The sequence below is a fragment of the Ceratotherium simum genome, chromosome 28 (genome assembly GCF_057802395.1).
Source record: "Ceratotherium simum simum isolate JZ-2026a chromosome 28, ASM5780239v1, whole genome shotgun sequence".
In the NCBI taxonomy this organism is placed as follows: Eukaryota; Metazoa; Chordata; class Mammalia; order Perissodactyla; family Rhinocerotidae; genus Ceratotherium; species Ceratotherium simum.
The window spans coordinates 39439274-39458121 of NC_141927.1; the positions used below are offsets into that span (position 1 = coordinate 39439274).

The window sequence follows — 18848 nt, forward strand, 5'->3', positions numbered from 1 at the left end:
TCTGGGGATTGCAGCTGGGTGGGGCTGGCCTCAGGCACAGGAGCACCCAATTGTTTCAGGCTTTGGAAGGTGGGGCAAATCTCCTATGTGGGTCTTTGAGAGGCACAAGTCTTCTGCAGCTGACAAGCCCTGTTGCCCACAGGTCCACACACACAGTCAACACAGTCCTGCCCGTGTGAGTGCCCGACCTCCCCAAGCGGACCCAGTCTCTCACGGCGGGAGCCCCACACACTCCGCCACCACCCCACACTCTCCACCCGCTCCTTGTGCACACCCTGCCCCGCTCAAGTCAGCTCAGTTGCCAGGCTGCAGAGAATCCAGTCACCAATCTATGCAGGCCCACACGTTGCCTGAGGGCTTGTTGTTGGGTGGGGCCAGTCTCTAGGGTGGGCTGCCTGCCCTGGCTGAGCTGGATTAAATCGGTGCTCTAGCGGGTGGAGCAGACCCTGGGCTAGCAGGTCTCAGGGAGAACTCCAATGGCATCTGTGTCAGCACGCTCACACCAGGCCACAACAATGGCCGCCGCCAATGTCCCAGTCCCTGGAGAGGTCTCACCCCTCACCGTGATGCACTCAGGGCCTATTAGGTGAGTCTCTTGTCACCGAAGCACTGTGTACCTTTCTTTCTGGTGATTTTAGGATGCTTTCTGGAACGGGTGAGTTTGTGCGCGGGCCCTTTAAGAGCCAGTTTTAGTTTCTTTGTGAACCGGGTTTTCTGGGGGTGCTACCCAATGCTTTAGTAGCAGGCAAAGTCAGATATTATGCCGCTGGTGTCGATTGTGCTGGGTCCACAAAATGCCCACAGCGGGGGCGCTCCCCGGCTCAGGGCCCCGCGCCTCCAGGGAGGGTGCGTACCTGTGCGCTGCTCCCGGTGGCCGTGACGCTGGCGGCTTGTGAAGGCGGCGTTTTTCCTCTCCAGAAGGGAGTCTCTGCCTCTTCCACCCCAGTTAGGATTGTCCGTTGTTGCAGGAGTTCCTCTTATCCAGTTTTCAGTTCTGTCTCAGGGGTAATTTTTCCACGAGTAGTTGTAAATTGGCTGTGTCCACGGGAGGAGGTGAGTTCAGAGTCTGCCTACGCCGCCATCTTGACTCCGCCTCCAGATGGTGAGTTTTATGTTATGTGTATTTTACCACAATTAAAACTTTTTTAAAAATGAAATTAAGGGGCTGGCTTGGTGGTGTAGTGGTTAAGTTCACACGCTCTGCTTCTGTGGCCCGGGGTTTGCAGTCTCGGATCCCGCCTGGGGACCTATGCACCACTCATCAAGCCATTGTTGTGGCGGTGTCCCACATACAAAATAGAGGAAGATGGGCACAGATGTTAGCTCAGCGACAATCTTCCTCGGCTAAAAGAGGAAGATTGGCAACGGATGTTCGCTCACGGCCAATCTCCCTCACCAAAAAAAAAAAGAAAGAAAGAAATTAAATATCTATTTGGCTTAATAGTCAAAAAAAGTATCAACTAACAACCAACCCTCTGTAAACACAGAAAGATAAAATATAGGTACTAAAATCACAAATATGAGAAGGAGTAAAAATACTTTAAAACAGAGTAATTCAAATTTAAGACCTCTGCCTGGCGTACCACAGATTGCTTTATGCTCCAGGATGAGATAAACAAGGAAGAATTAACACGTGGTAATAGAAGGCACAGGGTATCAACACAATGGAGATTATGCAATCATAAAAATTATACTTCAAGACTATGTAACATCATGGAGAAATGTTGCTGACATGCTGTTTTGAGAAAACAGCAAAATACAAAATTGAAAGGTAAAACTGAAGTGCAAAATTATGTGTGCATACAAATGAGGACTAGAAGGGAAAAGGCAAAAAGGAAATTAGTTCCTTTGTTAGGGTAGATTTATTTTTTCCTTCTTTAAAATACATCTTTAAAATTATAATAATATTTATACAACAAATAAAAATATCATAAGTTAGAGTGGAATAAAATAGATTCCCAAGGTTCTCCCTCTCAGAAAAGGAATTGCTCCAAAAGGTACGAGACTACAATGTCTTAGAGAAGAAATAATTTTATTTTCAGTCTCAGCTACAGTGAACAATGGAAAGTGTTGACCAGAAAAGACACTCTTTTGACCCACAACAAAGGTTCTTCAGGTTTGCCCGCCACTCCGCATCGTGTTCTCCTATTTTGATTGCTCTAGTTACGTTCCCCACATGACACCTGGTCCTGGAGATCCTGGTGTTTATGACTTTTCCTAAAAAGCTGCAAGTGCTTGGGGACTGTTTCTGTTACCCTTGCAATGCCTAGCACAGTGCTGGCTTCCCACTCAAGTTTCTTGCCAGATGAATGCTCATAAACACAGCCTGCTGAGATAGACTCTGACTACCTGCTTTTTGCCAATTAATGTATCAAATGATGTGGGTGTGTGTGAGCTACATCACAGAGACAGGCACAAGAAAGCAGGCATACAATAGTTCACAAGCGTTACAAGCGTTGCAAGCGTCAGCAAGGTCCAAGTTCCAGAGTTTCACGGCTGGCGTGTCAGTGTGCTGATAAGCAGCATAAGCTGGAGGTACAACAGAACCTCTTTTTGGTGTGGCTTGATGTTGATGACACGATTCGCCGCGTATGGGTCATTCACAACCCTGGAAACCAAACATGTACAGACAGGAGAAGCCTGTGAGCGCTGCCAGCTCTGGGCTACAGTGTTAACACGTCTTAAAATACTCCTCTCTGCTACAAAGGAGGGCATTCGGGCCCTAATTTGCAATAAAATCCTCTTTTTCCATCTAGTCATCAGCTTCAGTTGATGCGGGACTTGGGCAGAAAGCTTTATGTCCCTTCTCTTGTGGTAGGGAACATTAGAACAAATAGAGCATCTATGTTTCTGAAGATAAAAGGAAAATACATCCTTAAGATTTTCCTGTCTGCCCCAGTAGTGGCTGTAGAAATAGCCCTGCAGTTCCAAACACACAGACAATTACAAATATCCAAAGAAATACTCTGTCCACCACCATGGCCACATATTTCCAGTCGTCTTCTACCTGAAAGGCAAACAAAAAGTTAAAGCAATTTTTAAAAATCAAAACCATAGGAAATATGCTCTGTTTCATAAATAAGCTGCTTCCTTTTCAAAGAAGATTTCCCTGGAAATTTTTAAAGCAAATATTAGTATTATTCTGATTAACCCATGTCTCCTATATAGTACACAGAAGAACTTTTGTTTTGTCTGAAGAGGGTGGATGCACGCGCCCCGTTGGAGCCTCATGCAACTGACTACAGAGTAAGCAGGATTCCATGGGTCACAAAGGACTTTTCCTGACTCCCAAAAAATGGTTGCTCAGAGAGCTCAACTCTTGTCATTGGTACCACTGGATATTCTGACCTCTTGGCAAGTCTGGGAAAGGGGTCTGAGACAGCGGGTGTAGGACATGAGGTATGATGGAGGACCCCCTTATCAGGAATAGGCAGTCCTCTAGATGTCAAAGTCACGCTGGCTGTGGAGAGCTTGTTGCATTTCTCAGGTCCTTCTAGTTTCTGACCTCCAACCTTCTGCCAAAGTCTCCCTGGTTGTGTCTTGAGAGCCCTACCTGGTGGTGATGAAGTCAACAGCAACTCTCCCCTAGATTTTATGAAGGTGTCACCATGGACGTGAGTTCTGGGCTCACTTGTCCCATCATGTATCCCCCTATCCCCGCCTGTGTGACACGCAGTCACAGTGTCTTCCCCTGTACAACAGGGTGGACTTCAGGTCTCACAATATCCTTCACTAGGAGATATGAATGCCAGCAGCTGCACTATGAGGTCAAACTCGGACACCTGGCATGAGTTTTCAGATGCCCTCAGCTGGTCATCCTTACGGTATGGAAAATTGGCGTGATTTTCTTGAACTCTCTCTGGAGGATGGGGGAGGTCCATGCTGCTATAGTTAGACCCTGGGCAACAGGAGCAGAATATGTTGATGCTAAAAATACCCCTAATGCTCATTCCATCAGCACCTAAATCCCTGTAAAGTAGAATAAGTGGGATTGGAGCTGCGGAAGGCTCCCTCTCTCCTTCCTCCCCCCTGCTCTCAGATTGCAGGCTGCTCTGCCGTCATTTCTCCTTGCGCTCTGGGACAGTTCTCCCCTTTCCACCTGCCACTGTTTCTTGTTCAGGGGCTTCTGGTTTCATTCACCAAGGTTGCTCTGAATGATTATTTTAACCAGATTTCACTTGAGTTAACATTTCTGGAGGCAGAGATGGGCTCTGGGGCTACACATTACCCGACGCCACCCACAGGTCAGTCCACCAATACCTTCCTAACAACAGAGCTGGATCTTAGAGTAATGCTGCCTGACCCTCCTGTAAACAGAACTCACACTGAAGATCTGACCATGTCTATAAAGTGCCTCTAGGCCTGCGCAGGGAGGACAGGCTAGAAGAGACATGTGGGGGAGACATACCTCCTTTGTTTCATTTTGGTTCTTCATGTTTTCTGCTATGAATTGAACACTGTTAATCACATCTTCAACTTCAGGCAAGTGCTCTGAATTTTCGGTCATCCAACGTAAAGGCTGATGACTTAATCTTCTCTTGCTGGCCGCAAGCTCACTTGATTTATGACAGTGGCAGCATTCTTTCAGAAGTTTGGGCTCTCTACGATTATGAAATTTGACTTTGGGAGGCCTATTGGGAACGCCTTTGGGGTTTTTATCAGAACTTGTCTCTCTCGTCTTATCCAGAGGCCTCTTCATCATCAGGATCTGGGGTAACAGCTGGAGGAAAACCATCTTCGCCCACTTGGGCATGGTGTGTGTTGTTGGGGTGCGATAGTGTATGTTCAACACAAATACGGTCACCACGATGGACAGGGTGACAAAGATCATGGTGAACAGTAGGTACTCGCCCACCAGTGGGATCACAAGAGATGTGGATGGGATGGTTTCTGTGATTACCAGCAAAAACACAGTCAGAGAAAGCAGAACTGAAATGCAAAGTGTCACTTTTTCACCACAGTCAGAAGGAAGGTAAAAGACCAATACAGTTAGAAATGAAATAAAGAGACAGGGGATGATCAGATTAATGGTGTAAAACATTGGCAATCTTCTAATGTAAAAAGAATAGGTTATATCTGTGTATATCTCTTCACAACAGTTGTATTTTATGTCATGCTTATAGCCAGAAGCGTCAACAATTTCCCATTCACTGTTTTCCCAAAAATCATTCATATCCACTTTGGATCCAATGATTAGAAGATCAATTTCAGCTTTGTCATATGTCCAGGAACCAAATTTCAGGGAACAATTTTGATGATCAAAAGGGAAAAAAGTGATATCCATAGGACAGGAACTCTTAAAAATGGCTGGTGGAGTCCAGGTTACCATGCCATCGTATTTGAGAAGAGCTTTCGTCTTGCCTTGGACTTGGAAGTCGCCGACAGCACTGAAAAGTAAATCAGACACCATTAGTGACACCCCTTCGCTGGAGGCCCGCATTTGCCACAGGCATTTTGGGAAGAGACCACCGCGGTCGGACACCCGTACTTGTTATAGAGGACAATGTCAGGCTTCCAGATCTTATCCGCAGGAACACGGAGGGTCTCAATGCCGTCATATTCCACTGGGTCCCAGCGCAATTTATAATCATTCCAAATCTAAGAAAAATAGAAGTCAGTTTAAAAAAAATTTCTTAGTAACTTTCTTCCAATGTTAGTTCTATGTTGGTTCAGTAGTTTTTGAAAAAAATAAGTTCTTATTTGAAGAGTATATTGGTTTCTATCAAAGTCGAGAGATTAAATCCGTGGGGAACAGGAAGCTAGGTAGCTGACCTGATTTTGAAAAATATAAATTATGTAATAGATATTGGATAATTATCTATTGATTATTAATTAGCTGGCCAAGGTTATAGGCTCAATTTCCATGGACTATATTCAAACTGGAGTAGCAACCCATTTCTAATATTAAAAAGATAATTCAAGTGTACTATGATGAGTCTGTTTCAAAATCCGTGTAAATGATTAAGGCAGGAAGGAAGAACAAGATGGTATAACTGATAAAACCAGTTGGTGGAATCTACCCCACATGCTCTCGTGCTCAGCTACTGAGTTCTCTAGGCCTGGTGCTGCAGGATCAAAGAAAGGGCATCTGACTCTGGAGCTCAAGTGACAGATAAAAATAGGAGACTTGAGAACAGAAACCAGAACGGACAGAGTCTCTATGTCCCAGAGAACTTGGCCACTAGATTTCTGCACCTGTGAAGCTTACATCAAGCAAGCTGTTACCAGAGCTGAACTTTAGGCTTTGGAGATAGATAATCTTTCATGCTCTACCATAAGTTGGAGATGGAAAAAAGGAATGCCAGACATTAGACATTGTTGGAACTGACACATGGGTACCACAGGTCCAAGAGAAGGACACATGGTGTAGACACGTACGTGACGTAGCCACAAATTGGTTTCCATGATCTGGTTTACTTCATCCTGGGAAGGAGAAATGATATTTTTAGCCTCAAATGTACTCACTACTAGAGGTGGATCTTAGAGCAAGAATAACTAAAAAGAGCTAAATCTGAGTTATTCATGCTAATGGAGGAAAACAAAGAAGACTGAAAATGTAATTTATAAAAAGCAACCAGAAATACGATATTTCCACATCTGGTCCCAACTCTGTTGACTTTGAAAGGAAATGTGGCTTTAAGACTGTCTTTCAGGGGCTGGCCCGGTAGCGCAGTGGTTAAGCGCGCGCGCTCTACCTTGGCAGCTGGGGTTTGCAGGTTCGGATCCCGGGCGCGCACTGACACACTGCTTGTCGAGCCATGCTGTGGCAGTGTCCCATATAAAGTAGAGGAAGATGGGCACGGATGTTAGCCCAGGGCCAATCTTCCTCAGCAAAAAAGAGAAGGATTGGCATTGGATGTTAGGGCTGATCTTCCTAACAAACAAACAAAAAAAAGGCTGTCTTCCAAATGCAATTTAACTCTCACCTCTTCTGTGAAGCCTTTCTTTTTTTTTTTTTTTTTTTGGTGAGGAAGATCAGCCCTGAGCTAACATCCATGCTAATTCTCCTCTTTTTGCTGAGGAAGACCCACTCCTCGCTAACATCTATTGCCAATCCTCCTCCTTTCTTTCCCCAAAGCCCCAGTAGAGAGTTGTATGTTATAATTGCACAGCCTTCTAGTTGCTGTATGTGGGACGCAGCCTCAGCATGGCCAGAGAAGTGGTGCCTCAGTGCGCGCCTGGGATCCGAACCCGGGCCACCAGCAGCGGAGAGCGTGCACTTAACCGCTAAGCCACAGGGCTGGCCCTGTGAAGCCTTTCTGATCACCATAGCCCATAAAGGTTTCTGATTCCATGAAAAGAAAGAAGGGAGAGAAGAGAGAGTGGGAAGGAGGGAGGGGAAATCCTGCAGATGGTGATAAATATCCAACTCTGGTTCCTTGTTTTTGCACCTCCTTCCTCATTCCATGAACATCCCTTTCCTCAACCGCACCTCACTACTCTCTAGGATCTGAGTCCTGAACCCAATTTCCCCTGGAGATGTCAGCCTCAGCCCACCACGGAGTTTTCCAGTTGGAAGCCCCCACTCCCCACAACACATTCCCCACTCCTCCCCAAGCCGTTGCTGATTGCTTCAATCGTTCATTACACAAATATTTATTGAGTACCTACCACGTGCTCTATAAATGCTGGGACTACAGCAGTAAACAGGATGGAAATCCCTACCTTCATGTGTCTTAGCTGCTAGCTGGGGAGACAGAAAATCAATAATAGATATATAATATAATATAAGATAGTGTAAGTCCTATGAAGAAAAACAAAGAGGGATGGAGCGGGCTGTGTGTGTACAGACACCCACACACACTTGCATGCACACATACGTGCACACACGCACACAAACACATCTATTTTAGACAGGATGAACAAAGAGGGCTTCTCTGAGGTGGTAGTTTAAGTAGGTACCTAAATGACCTGAAGAGAGTCATGGGGCTATCTGGAAGAAAAGTATTCCAGGCCGATAGCCCAAATGTGTCCCTAAGCAGCTGCCAACTCTCAGTGGGAAAGCTACTGAAGACACATCCAGAACCCTCCACAGCTTTACAGCACAACAGCCTGGGGGCTCTTGATGGTTACCCAGTAGCAGCAGTGGGTTCCCAAAACTTACCAATCTTGCTTCCCAAGACACATGAGCCCCCTCCAGATTAAATGAGCTCAACTATGGCTGAGGGGGCTGTGGCCAGGGTCCGGACACCAGCCAGCTCTGCTCCACTGAGCTGTGCTGCAGTTCTCCACTCGCCTTGGAAAACTCTAACTGGAGACCTTGCCAAGCTTCCTCCTTAAAATGAGTTTGTGTCAAGTCATGGTAAACCCCAGGGTTTTACAAGGTCAACAAAAGGAGTTACATTCACAGTTTCCTATTGGTCAAGGAATGCAAAGAAATGGACTATACTTGTCCGTTGGCCAAGCAGTCCATGACTTTACCATTACCTAGAACTAAAGTCATTGCCTTCTGCTCGTGAGAGGATCACCTTGTGACCTGCAGATGCCAGCAGGGGCCATGTCAATAAATCCATTGGCTGTCAGTCAGAAATGGACCAGCTCTGAAGTCCAGAATGGTCTCGGAGATAACTGTTGTAAGCATCTTTCAAAGACCGCTTCCTCTCTGTATACTAGCACACTGTGTTCAGAGAGCTAGTGTACACTGTGAACTAGTACACTGTGTTCAGAAAATTAAAATCAGTTGCAGTATTGTCCTGATAATATCCTATCTCCCAACTCACACTTCCACACGCTGGTGAAGCTCCCTGTGGTGTGTACACCCTCAGAGGTGTCAGCCAAATTCATGGATCAGGACCTGGTCTGGCAAGTCCTGTTCTCCATCCAATTCCAGACCACACCAATGGCCATGGGCACTGCCATCAGACAGCCCAGCTGGAGGAGACCAGAGACCCACAATCCCACTCCACGTTCCTGGGACCATTACCTTGTAGTACTACGAACAACTTGAACTTTATCATACATTTGACAACTTAAAAGGAATGGACAAATTCCTCAAAGACCACAAACTATCCAGATTCAAAGACGACGAAACAGACAATCTGAATAGCATACATCCATCAAAAAAAATTGAATTTATAATTAAAAATCTCCTGGAAAAGAAATCTCCAAGCCCAGTAGGTTTCCCTGGAGAATTCTACCAAATATGTAAAGAATAATTAGTATCAATTTTACACAATCTCTTCCAGAAAATAGAAGAGAAATGAACAATTCCTAAGGCTTTCTATGAAGCTAGTATTATCCTGACACAAAACCCAGAAAAACACAGTACAAAAAAAAAAGAAAATTACAGATCAATATCTCTCATGAGCTTAGATGCAAAAATCATCAACAAAACTTTAGCAAATTAAATCCAAGAATGCATAAAAATTTATACACCATGACCAAGTGAGATGCAAGGCTGGTTCAACATTCAAAAGTCAATCAATGGGGCCAGCCCCGTGGCTTAGCAGTTAAGTGTGCACGCTCTGCTGCTGGCGGCCCGGGGTTCAGATCCCGGGCGCGCACCAACGCACCGCTTCTCCGGCCATGCTGAGGCCGCGTCCCACATACAGCAACTAGAAGGATGTGCAGCTATGACATACAACTACCACTGGGGCTTTGGAGGGAAAATAAATAAATTAATTAATTAAAAAAAAAACAAAAATCAATGTAATTTACCATATCAACAAGCTAAAGAAGAAAAATCATGGGATCATATCAATTGATGCAGAAAAAGCATTTGACATAATTCAACAACAACTCATGAATAAAAACTCTCTGAAAACTGGGAATAAAGGGGAACTTCCTCAACTTGATAAGAGCATCTACAAAACACCTACTGCTAACATTATATTAAATGGTGAAAGACCGAATGCTTTTTCCTTAAGATCGGGAACGAGGCATGGATGTCCACTCTCATCACTCTTATTCGACATAGTGCTGGAAGTTCTAGCCACTGCAATGAGGCAAGAAAAAGGAAAAAAAAAAAAGGCACGGATTGGAAAGGAAGAAATAAAACTACCTCTATTTGCATGTGACGTGGTTGCCTGTATGGAAAATTCCATGGAATCTATAAAAATACCAAAACTGATAAGTGAATTCAGCAAGATCTCAGGATACAAGATCAATATAGAAAAATCAATTATATTTAAATATACTAACAATGAGCATGGACAAACCAAAATTAAAAATATAACACCATTTTCAACCACCCCAAATAAAACAAACTACTTATGTATACACGTAACAACACATGTACAGGATCTGTATGCTGAAAATTACAAAATGCTGATGAAAGAATAGCTAAAGAAATGGAGAAACATCCCACATTCACGGATTGGCAGACTCAACACACTAAAGATGAGTAGGGAGACTCATCACAGTAAAATCTATAGATTTAATGCAATTCCTATCCAAATCCCAGCAAGGCTTTTTGTGGACATATGCAGCTTATTCTAAGGCACAGGCCCCAGAATGGGTAAGACAATCTTGACAAAGAAGGATTAAGTGGCAGGAATCCCTCTAGCCAGTACTAAGACTTATTGTCCAGCTACAGTAATCAAGACTGTGTGGTATTGGTGGAGGATAGTCACATAGATCAATGAAATAGAATAGAGGACACACAAATATGCTCAACTAATGTTTCACAAAGGAGCAAAACCAATTAAATAGAGAAGGATAGCTTTTTCAATAAATGGTACTGGAGCAATTGGACACCCATATACAAAAAAAACAAAAACAAAACAGAACCCAAGTGTCACATCTTATACAAAAATTAACTCAAAATGGATCTTAGTCTTAAATGTAAAACATAATAAAACTTTTAAAAATAGAAAATCTCCAGGATCCGGGATAAGACAAAGAATTCTTAGCCTTGACACCAAAAGCACAACACATAAAAGAAAAATTGATAAATTGGATCTCACCAAAATTAAAAACTTCATGTGAAAGCCCACGAGAAGAGGATGAAGAGATAAGCTCCAAGCTAGGATAAAATATTTGCCAACCATATATCTGGCAAAGCATTAAAATCTAGAATATAGAGAGAATTCTCAACACTCAACAGTAAAAAAAAAAAAAGAAAAGTCAAACAATCCAATTAGAAAATGGGCAAAAGAACATGAACAAACACATCACTGAAGAGGATCTGCTGATGGCAAATCAGCCCGTGAAAAGATGTTCTGTATCATTAGTCACTAGGGGAATACAAATTAAAACCACAATGAGATATCATTACATACTTATTAGAGTGGCTAAAATACAAAATAGTGACAACGCCAAGCACTGGCGAAGATGTGGGTATATTGGATCCCTCATATATTGCTTATGGGAATGTAGAAGGGTACAGCCACTCTGGAAAGCATTTGGCAGTTTCTTAAAAAGCTAAACATGCAACTATCATATGACCCAGCAATGGCACACCTCGGCATTTATCCTCAAGAAATAACGAAATGTGTTTACACAAAAACCTGTTCACAATGGTTCATAGGAGCCCTATTTGTAATAAACCAAAACTGGAATCAGCCCAAATGTTTTCAACCAGTGAATGGTTAAACAAACTGCGGCACATAAAAACTGTGAAATACTACTCACAAAAAGAAGAAACGAACTATTGATACAATCAACTTAGATGACTCTCTAGGAACTTACACTAAGTGAAAAAGCCAATCCTATGAGGTTACATACTGTATGATTCCATTTATATATAACTTTCTTGAAATGATGAAATTTTACAAATAGAAGACAGATTAGTGGTTGTCATTGGGGAAACTGGGCAAAACGTACAAGGAATCTCTCTGTTATTTATTACAACTGCCTATGAATCTGCAACTATTTCAATAAATAAAATTTCAATTTAAAAAACTACATTTCCCTTGGGGCTGGCCCGGTGGCACAAGCGGTTAAGTGCGCGTGCTCCGCTGCGGTGGCCTGGGGTTCGCCAGTTTGGATCCGGGTGTCCACCGACGCACCGCTTGGCAAGCCATGCTGTGGCGGTGTCCCATATAAAGTGGAGGAAGATGGGCACGGATGTTAGCCCAGGGCCAGTCTTCCTCAGCAAAAAGAGGAGGATTGGCAGACGTTAGCTCAGGGCCGATCTTCCTCACAAAAAAAAAAAACAAAAAAAACCCTACATTTCCCAAGTCTCCTTTGCAGTTAGAGGTGGGCAATGACATAGGAAGAAGAAGCTGTCCGTAGGACTTCTAAGAAAACTCCTTAAGGAAGTCACAGATACGTGGTATGTGCCCCTTTCTGCTGAAGGGAAGGAAGACTATCCTCTACCCACTCTGGGTCATTTCTGGCTGGGCTACAAATTAAATTGACATGAGATCGAATAGCAGGAGAAAATCAAACAAAGCTTTATAACATGTATACACGGGAGAGACCCAGAAAAATTAGGTAACTTGACAAAATGGAGGAGGTTCTCGTCTTAAATATTATCTTCATCTAAAGACAAAGGAGGGTGTTGGGGGTGGGGAGAGTCAGCTATGGGAGATTGCCAGAAAAGCACAGTAAACAAGAGTAAGGTTACTATGCAGATTTAAGGCCTCGCCTTCCACATTGATAAGTTTCTAGAGATGAGGTCATCCCCCCTTCTTCCCAGTGCAGAGAGGTAGATGCCTTTACAAATGGAGATTTCCCTTACAAATGTAAATGTTTGGTAAACAGAACTTTGGTAAGAATGGGCTTAGCAAGGACCCTCCCAGTCTATCCATACCCAGAGTTATCTACGGTGATGGCCTGTCCTGGGGACAGGCCTTCTATCTTAAATCCTTTTAGGCAATTAGTTGGGGGAGAGGGGTCAAAGTTTCTTTCAGAGTCTTCTGAGCCTTATTGTCTTCAGCTCACAATAATCTGCATAGCAGAATGGACGTCTCGGGGCGGCCTGCCCCAAACCCTATCACTCCCTTCCTCCTGCTTCTTGCCCAGAATGTGAATGTGATGAGTGAAAATCAGCGGTTATCTCACACCATGAGGCAACACCAAGGGAAGAAACCACATGCTAAGGATGATGAAATAGAAAGATAGAAGGAAGCTTGGTCACTGTCACCACATACAGTTTATGCTTTTAGCATCAAGGTCCACATGATTGACATCCCCTGGAGTGGTGCAGTGCATAACCTGGGCAAGTGAACACAGTGCTGCAGCTGCTAATACCGTGAAGCCTCGTGGTGTTAACCTCCTGGAATGTTAACCTTTAGATTTCTGTTACATAAGAAAGAGAGAAACTTGTTTTATTTAAGCTGTGCTGTTTTTTTTAATCACTGATAGCAGCCAAATACAAATGTCAAAATCTATATTCAGCAGTCCCCCACCCACCAGCTTCAGAACAATGTCCTGAAAGGGCATATCAACCAGGGATTTGAAGTGATGCTGTACAGTGACCTGACCCTTATGTACTCTAGGTGAAACAGCTCAGTTTTCCATTCAGAGCAACCAAATCCATAGCAAGTATGGCCTCCAGCCCAGTAGGAGACCAGTAACCAGTACTAAGCTATTTGAGAGGGCTAGGGAGAAGTGATCAGAATGATACCGGCTCAAGACAAGGTTGAATAAGGGAAGCCATATTGTAGAACAGAAACCCTATTATAACTTTGAATGACCTCTGACAGACTGACCCAGCTGGATATGACCTCTGACCAACTAACCCAGCTGGATATGCACCCTCCAGGAGATCCAACTGCTCTGTAGATTTTACAACCCCTGCTTGTGCATGTACCTCCCAGCTGTGATAAGTTGATAACTTTGTTCTTTTGAGTTCCTTAGGAATGTGATGGCCCCCGAACAGAGAGTCTATGCTGATAGCCATCATCAAGAAAAACGGAAAGATCTGGTGTGGCGACTCCCAGTCTGTAACACCTGAGGGTCAACGTTCCTAACCCCCTCCCCTGCAACCTACTGGCCTATATAACTGCTGTAAGATTTTTGTGCCCCCTCAAGATGGTTCTTTGAGATGTTAGTCAGCCATCTTCCCCCTTGCTAGCAAGCTGTAATAAACTGTCCTTTCTTTTCCACCATCTTGCCTATTTTTTTTTTTTTTTTGGTGAGGAAGATCACCCATGCTGATCCTCCTCTTTTTTTTTTTTGCTGAGGAAGACTGGCTCTGAGCTAACATCTATTGCCAGTCCTCCTCCTTTTTTTCCCCCAAAGCCCCAGTAGATAGTTGTATGTCATAGTTGCACATCCTTCTAGTTGCTGTATGTGGGACACGGCCTCAGCATGGCCGGAAAAGTGGTGCATCGGTGCGCGCCTGGGATCCAAACCCAGGCAGCCAGTAGCGGAGTGCACGCACTTAACTGCTAAGCCATGGGGCCGGCCCCACCTTGCCTCTTGACAATTGGCTTTTGTCTTGCGGCAAGCAGATCCTGCCCTTTGTGCAGGAACAAGAACAGGTACTAAATAAATATTTATTAAAGGAATAAGTGGGCCTATCTAGGTGAGAAAACATCTGGCTTTTTTTGTTTTTTTAACCAGGGTTTATCAGTATATACACACTTCCAGCCTGGGCCAGAAGCTAGAGGACCAGGCCAGGGTCAGCCTAGTCCCCTGGGAAGCATGGACTGCAGAAACATGGTGGGCCATGACTTCACATGTGTAATTCAGGTCTTTCCCCTAGTACACCTGGAGAGCCCCCACTGTTTTCCCGGGGCAAAGTCTAGGAGGGAGGGCTTCTTCTCCGTTCGTGGCTGGGACTGGTAATATGAAAGGAGCTCCCTCTGTCTGGGCACTGTTGTTTCAGGAACTCACTCTAACACCCCTCTCTGAAGACGTTCTCGATTTCCCTCACTTCCTGAGCCTGCCTATCCCTGGAATTTGGTCCCTGTCCTTAGCCTCAGGCCCGCCCTGCCCCCTTCCCTGCCTTGGAGCCCAGAACTCTGCTCTACATTTGAGTACCGTGTCCCACTACCTCCTCTCCCAGCAACTAGGCATGAAGATTATTCAAAAGAAAGAACTCTATACTTGCCCTTGAACATGGTAGCAATAAATTAAAATAAGACCTCCAAATTCTCATCTGTCTTTTCAGGGCTGGATGGAACTCTATATGAAAGCAAGTGAATTTTTTCTTTCTTACACAACATAGAAGACTTGAAGCAATTCTTTTTCTACAGAGTAAGAAGAGCACGAGCTTTGGAATTGAACGGGCCTGATTTAAACCTAGTTCCACTGTTTTCTGATTGTGTGACCTTGGGAAAGCTGCTTACGTGAGCTTTCGTCTCCTCAGCTGTAAAATGCAGATGGTAGCTGCTGAGCAGCCTGGTGCATAGCAGGAGCGTAAAGGAGTTAGCTCTTTGTATTCTCCCTGCAACTTCCCCTTCACTTCTGCTCCATAAACTGGTTTTGAAAGTACTTTCAGAAAAACACTGCCTTAATGTGAATAATTATAGCGTTGGTGAGGAAAGTGTCACCCTCCCAATGGACGGCTTTGAAGGTCTAGCATTCATGTAGATTTTTGTTTGTTTATATTTTTAAAATCCCCCTATTTATTTATTGCAACAGCTGGGACAATGCTTGGGAATTGCTCTGGCCCCTCAGAGTCGGGTCTCCTCGGGGTACACGTGGTGAACTCTCGGCACTTACCACGTTGGCCAGCTGTGTGATGGCCACTTCAAAATACACCGTGATGGGATCAGAAACATTTTCCACAGGCCTGATGAACTGGTTATAATGAGAAAACAGTTTGTGGAAGAGTCTTTCCTCAGAGGCACAACCTGCACAGCCTGCGTGGGCAAACAGAGGGACGACTTAGAGAAGCAGAGAGGATGCTGGCGGATGGGCAGGTTCTGGTGGCTTCCATCACTGGGTGACCTGGGCAGGGGGGTGTCCAAGCCCATTGGGCACCCTGGCCCCTGCACGATGGCCACGCGCACACGCCTCTACCAGTGCCCATTTCACCTCCTCTCTCAGAGCCTTGCTAGTCATCTTTGCAAGGGAGATAAAAGAGTGACACCTACATCTCAGTACTAGTGTGATATCAAATAAAATACTGTTCATAAGAGCACTTTTAAAAGTCTAAGGGATCACAAATGTACAGGGAGAGACTCAAGGCTCGGATGTTTGCTTATTTCACTGAACGTCACTCACAGTCTTACTGATCCAGTAATTAAATAAAGTCCTGCCCTTTCTTGTCAAAATACGATCCAGCTGACCTCTGTGTCAACCACCAGCAAGGTGTTCAGCTGGGGAAGCTTCACCAAGCAAACTACAAGAACTAGTAGTTCCACTGAGGTCTTAACAAGCCATACTCCTTTTTTTTTTTTTTTTGTGAGGAAGATCAGCCCTGAGCTAACATCCGTGCCAATCCTCCTCTTTTTGCTGAGGAAGACCAGCCCTGAGCTAACATCTATTGCCAATCCTCCTCCTTTTTTTTTTTCCCCTTTTCTCCCTAAAGCCCCAGTAGATAGTTGTATGTCATAGTTGCACATCCTTCTAGTTGCTGTATGTGGGACGCTGCCTCAGCATGGCCAGATAAGCGGTGCGTTGGTGCGTGCCTGGGATCCCAACCCAGGCCGCCAGTAGCAGAGCGTGGGCACTTAACCACTAAGCCACAGGGCCGGCCACCATACTCCTTTTTAAAATCAACTTTGAAATTCAGTCATTTTGGAGATTTCTGAGAGTGCAGGGTTTTTAAGGCTAATTTTCTTAAAATATTTTTTAAAGAATTCAAAATTGGTTCTTATACAATAGCATTTTCTGTCATTAAATTTTAGACAATAGTTTAACACATATCTCTGTATTTTTGGAAGAATGCATTAAAAGGATGTTACTTGCCTTCATTTGACATAATTCATTTCATTAATACCCCTCTATATTTTCCCTTATAGAATTCAAATTTCACACCTGAAATATTATTCTACAAATTTCCCAAAGGGATTTATACCCTGAAAAAAAATTAAAGGGATTGAAAAACTCATTAGGCAAAAATGAATGAAAGGATGGCTGTTATATTACTAAATAAAAAGAATTGTTTGATGAATGCATTTGGAAACCCTGAGATTTCAGCAGGAAATAACAATTTTAAATGTAAAACACCATTCTTGCCATCACAATTAAGAATGACAGAAATATTTCTACATAAAACAGACAATAAAAAAATTCTATCCATTACCCATTTTCCCTCATTTGAGACATTTTTTTCCCTTTGAGACATTTTAGATAAACTCTCCATGAGTCCTCCTGCAAGTCCCTTGTAAGAGCAAGTCCCCCACACAGCCATCAGCACAGGGAAGTGTGGTTTTGCTCAGCAGAGGAGCCATTGTATGTTTCTAAGTCTTAACTTTTAAAATGAATGATCTTACTCTTAGGACACATTTCAGGATAGTAATATGACATGTTTCCCAAAACAAAGATGAGTACAAAATGGAAGACTTCATAGAGTGAGTAAGAGTATCAGCTCACAAATAAATCACAGTTTTGAAAAAATATTAAATTCAAATACAAGTAATATGTAGAATACATCCACAGCAGAGATGGATAAAAAACTGCATCATTATCATTATTGGAAATAATTGGAAAAATAACATAAAATATGGTTTACAATGTTTCATTGTCCTCTCCACCCCACCTCCCAAAATCTCATCTTACGTGTTAAACCTAATCAGTAAAAAATAAATAGCTTAATTAGCAGCTGTAACAGCAGTAATTCCTGTGCAGACACTCTATATATTCACCCATAGAATATTTCATCTCTGCACAGTCAAGACCAACTAAAAAAGGAGAGTAAATGCTTGTAGCTAAAAAGGGAATATGAGATAAAGCAGAAATAAAACCTACCTTTAAAGAAAGGTATGAATATACACAACCAGAGACACAAACCAAAGCGAAGGACTCCCTGACCCTTGCTGGTCGGCATGATTAAAACACACCTTGATTTCTTTTTCTAGTCGAAGGGCTGAGGAAAACAAAGAGCTATCAGACAGCCAAGCGAATCAGACCTTTAAATGATCAGAGTCCCACTGCAATCCACGTTGTGTCTTCTGTGCGATACAAACATTCATGCACGTGTCACGGTGTCCCGGGATCAGAGACTGAGGCAACATAAAAAGGTAAATAAAAAGGGCTCAATCCAATGTCGGATGAGTCATTACATTTCCTGTCACCCTAGATCTCTTTTCATGCAAGAACGGTGCAGAAAAGTAGTGAGGGAGTGCTGAGCAGACAGGACCGAGGTGGATGGAAAACACGGCCGTGACTTAGTAGATCTTTCTGTAGCGCAGTCTCAACCACAACCCTGAGGGGAATAAGCGCACATTTACTGAGCCCCAACAACAGGTAAAGTGTACACTAGGTCCCAAATAATGTATTCTGACTCAGTGAGTTCTCTAGCCATCAAGGCTTAACTTTGTTATCAGAACACTTTCTGAAACATGAGTCCCTGTTCCTGTCTGAGTCACTGTGGCTCAGAGAGAGCAGAATTCGTTTGGTTTCCCTGACTCCAGGGCTTCTGGTGTCTCATCTTTCTGAGTTCAGTGATCACTGTCCGGGACTAGAGATCAATGTCCGAGAACTAGAGAAGCGAGCACTGGACACAGGGCACACCCGCACAGGCCCAGGTTCATTTAAACAGCCCTGCCATCAACTGCGTTTCCTACAATTTCCTTCCTTCCTCTACAGATTTAGTGTCAATACGATTCTGATGAATTAGGCCTTCTGGTCAGATTTTGGTGTTAGTTAAAGAGGAGTTAGACCCATAAAAAAATGAAAAGGCAACCTACAAATGGGAGAAAACATTTGCAAGTCATCTATCTGATAAGAGGTTAATACCCAAACTATATAAGGAACTCATAAAACTCAATAGCAAAAAATTAATAAGTCCAATTTAAAAATGGATAAAGGACCTGAATAGACATTTTTCTAAAGAAGACATACAAATG

The 18848-nt window shown here is 43.6% G+C and overlaps 1 protein-coding gene across 1 annotated transcript; it reads right to left on the reverse strand.

Annotated features, from left to right (window-relative positions):
• Positions 1-1963: 1963 nt before the first annotated feature.
• On the reverse strand, positions 1964-18056 carry CHRNA6 (cholinergic receptor nicotinic alpha 6 subunit). The gene is made up of 6 exons (XM_004441213.3): positions 17749-18056; positions 15556-15695; positions 6379-6423; positions 5489-5598; positions 4409-5387; positions 1964-3007 (listed from the first exon to the last, which is right to left on the reverse strand). Exons 1-6 carry the CDS (start codon positions 17825-17827, stop codon positions 2876-2878), a joined length of 1485 nt encoding a protein of 494 aa, XP_004441270.1. The 5' UTR covers positions 17828-18056; the 3' UTR covers positions 1964-2875.
• Between the last annotated feature and the right edge of the window lie 792 nt (positions 18057-18848).

Bases quoted from the DNA above. Each gene is read 5' to 3' on its own strand.
- CHRNA6 (XM_004441213.3), bottom strand. From the start codon at position 17,827: ATGCCGACCAGCAAGGGTCAGGGAGTCCTTCGCTTTGGTTTGTGTCTC. The intron at 6,424-15,555 runs GTAAGTGCCGAG...TCTCCTTCCCAG, and splicing joins TCACACAGCTGGCCAACGTG to GATGAAGTAAACCAGATCAT. The intron at 3,008-4,408 runs GTATGTCTCCCC...TTTGCCTTTCAG, and splicing joins ACCAAAATGAAACAAAGGAG to GTAGAAGACGACTGGAAATA.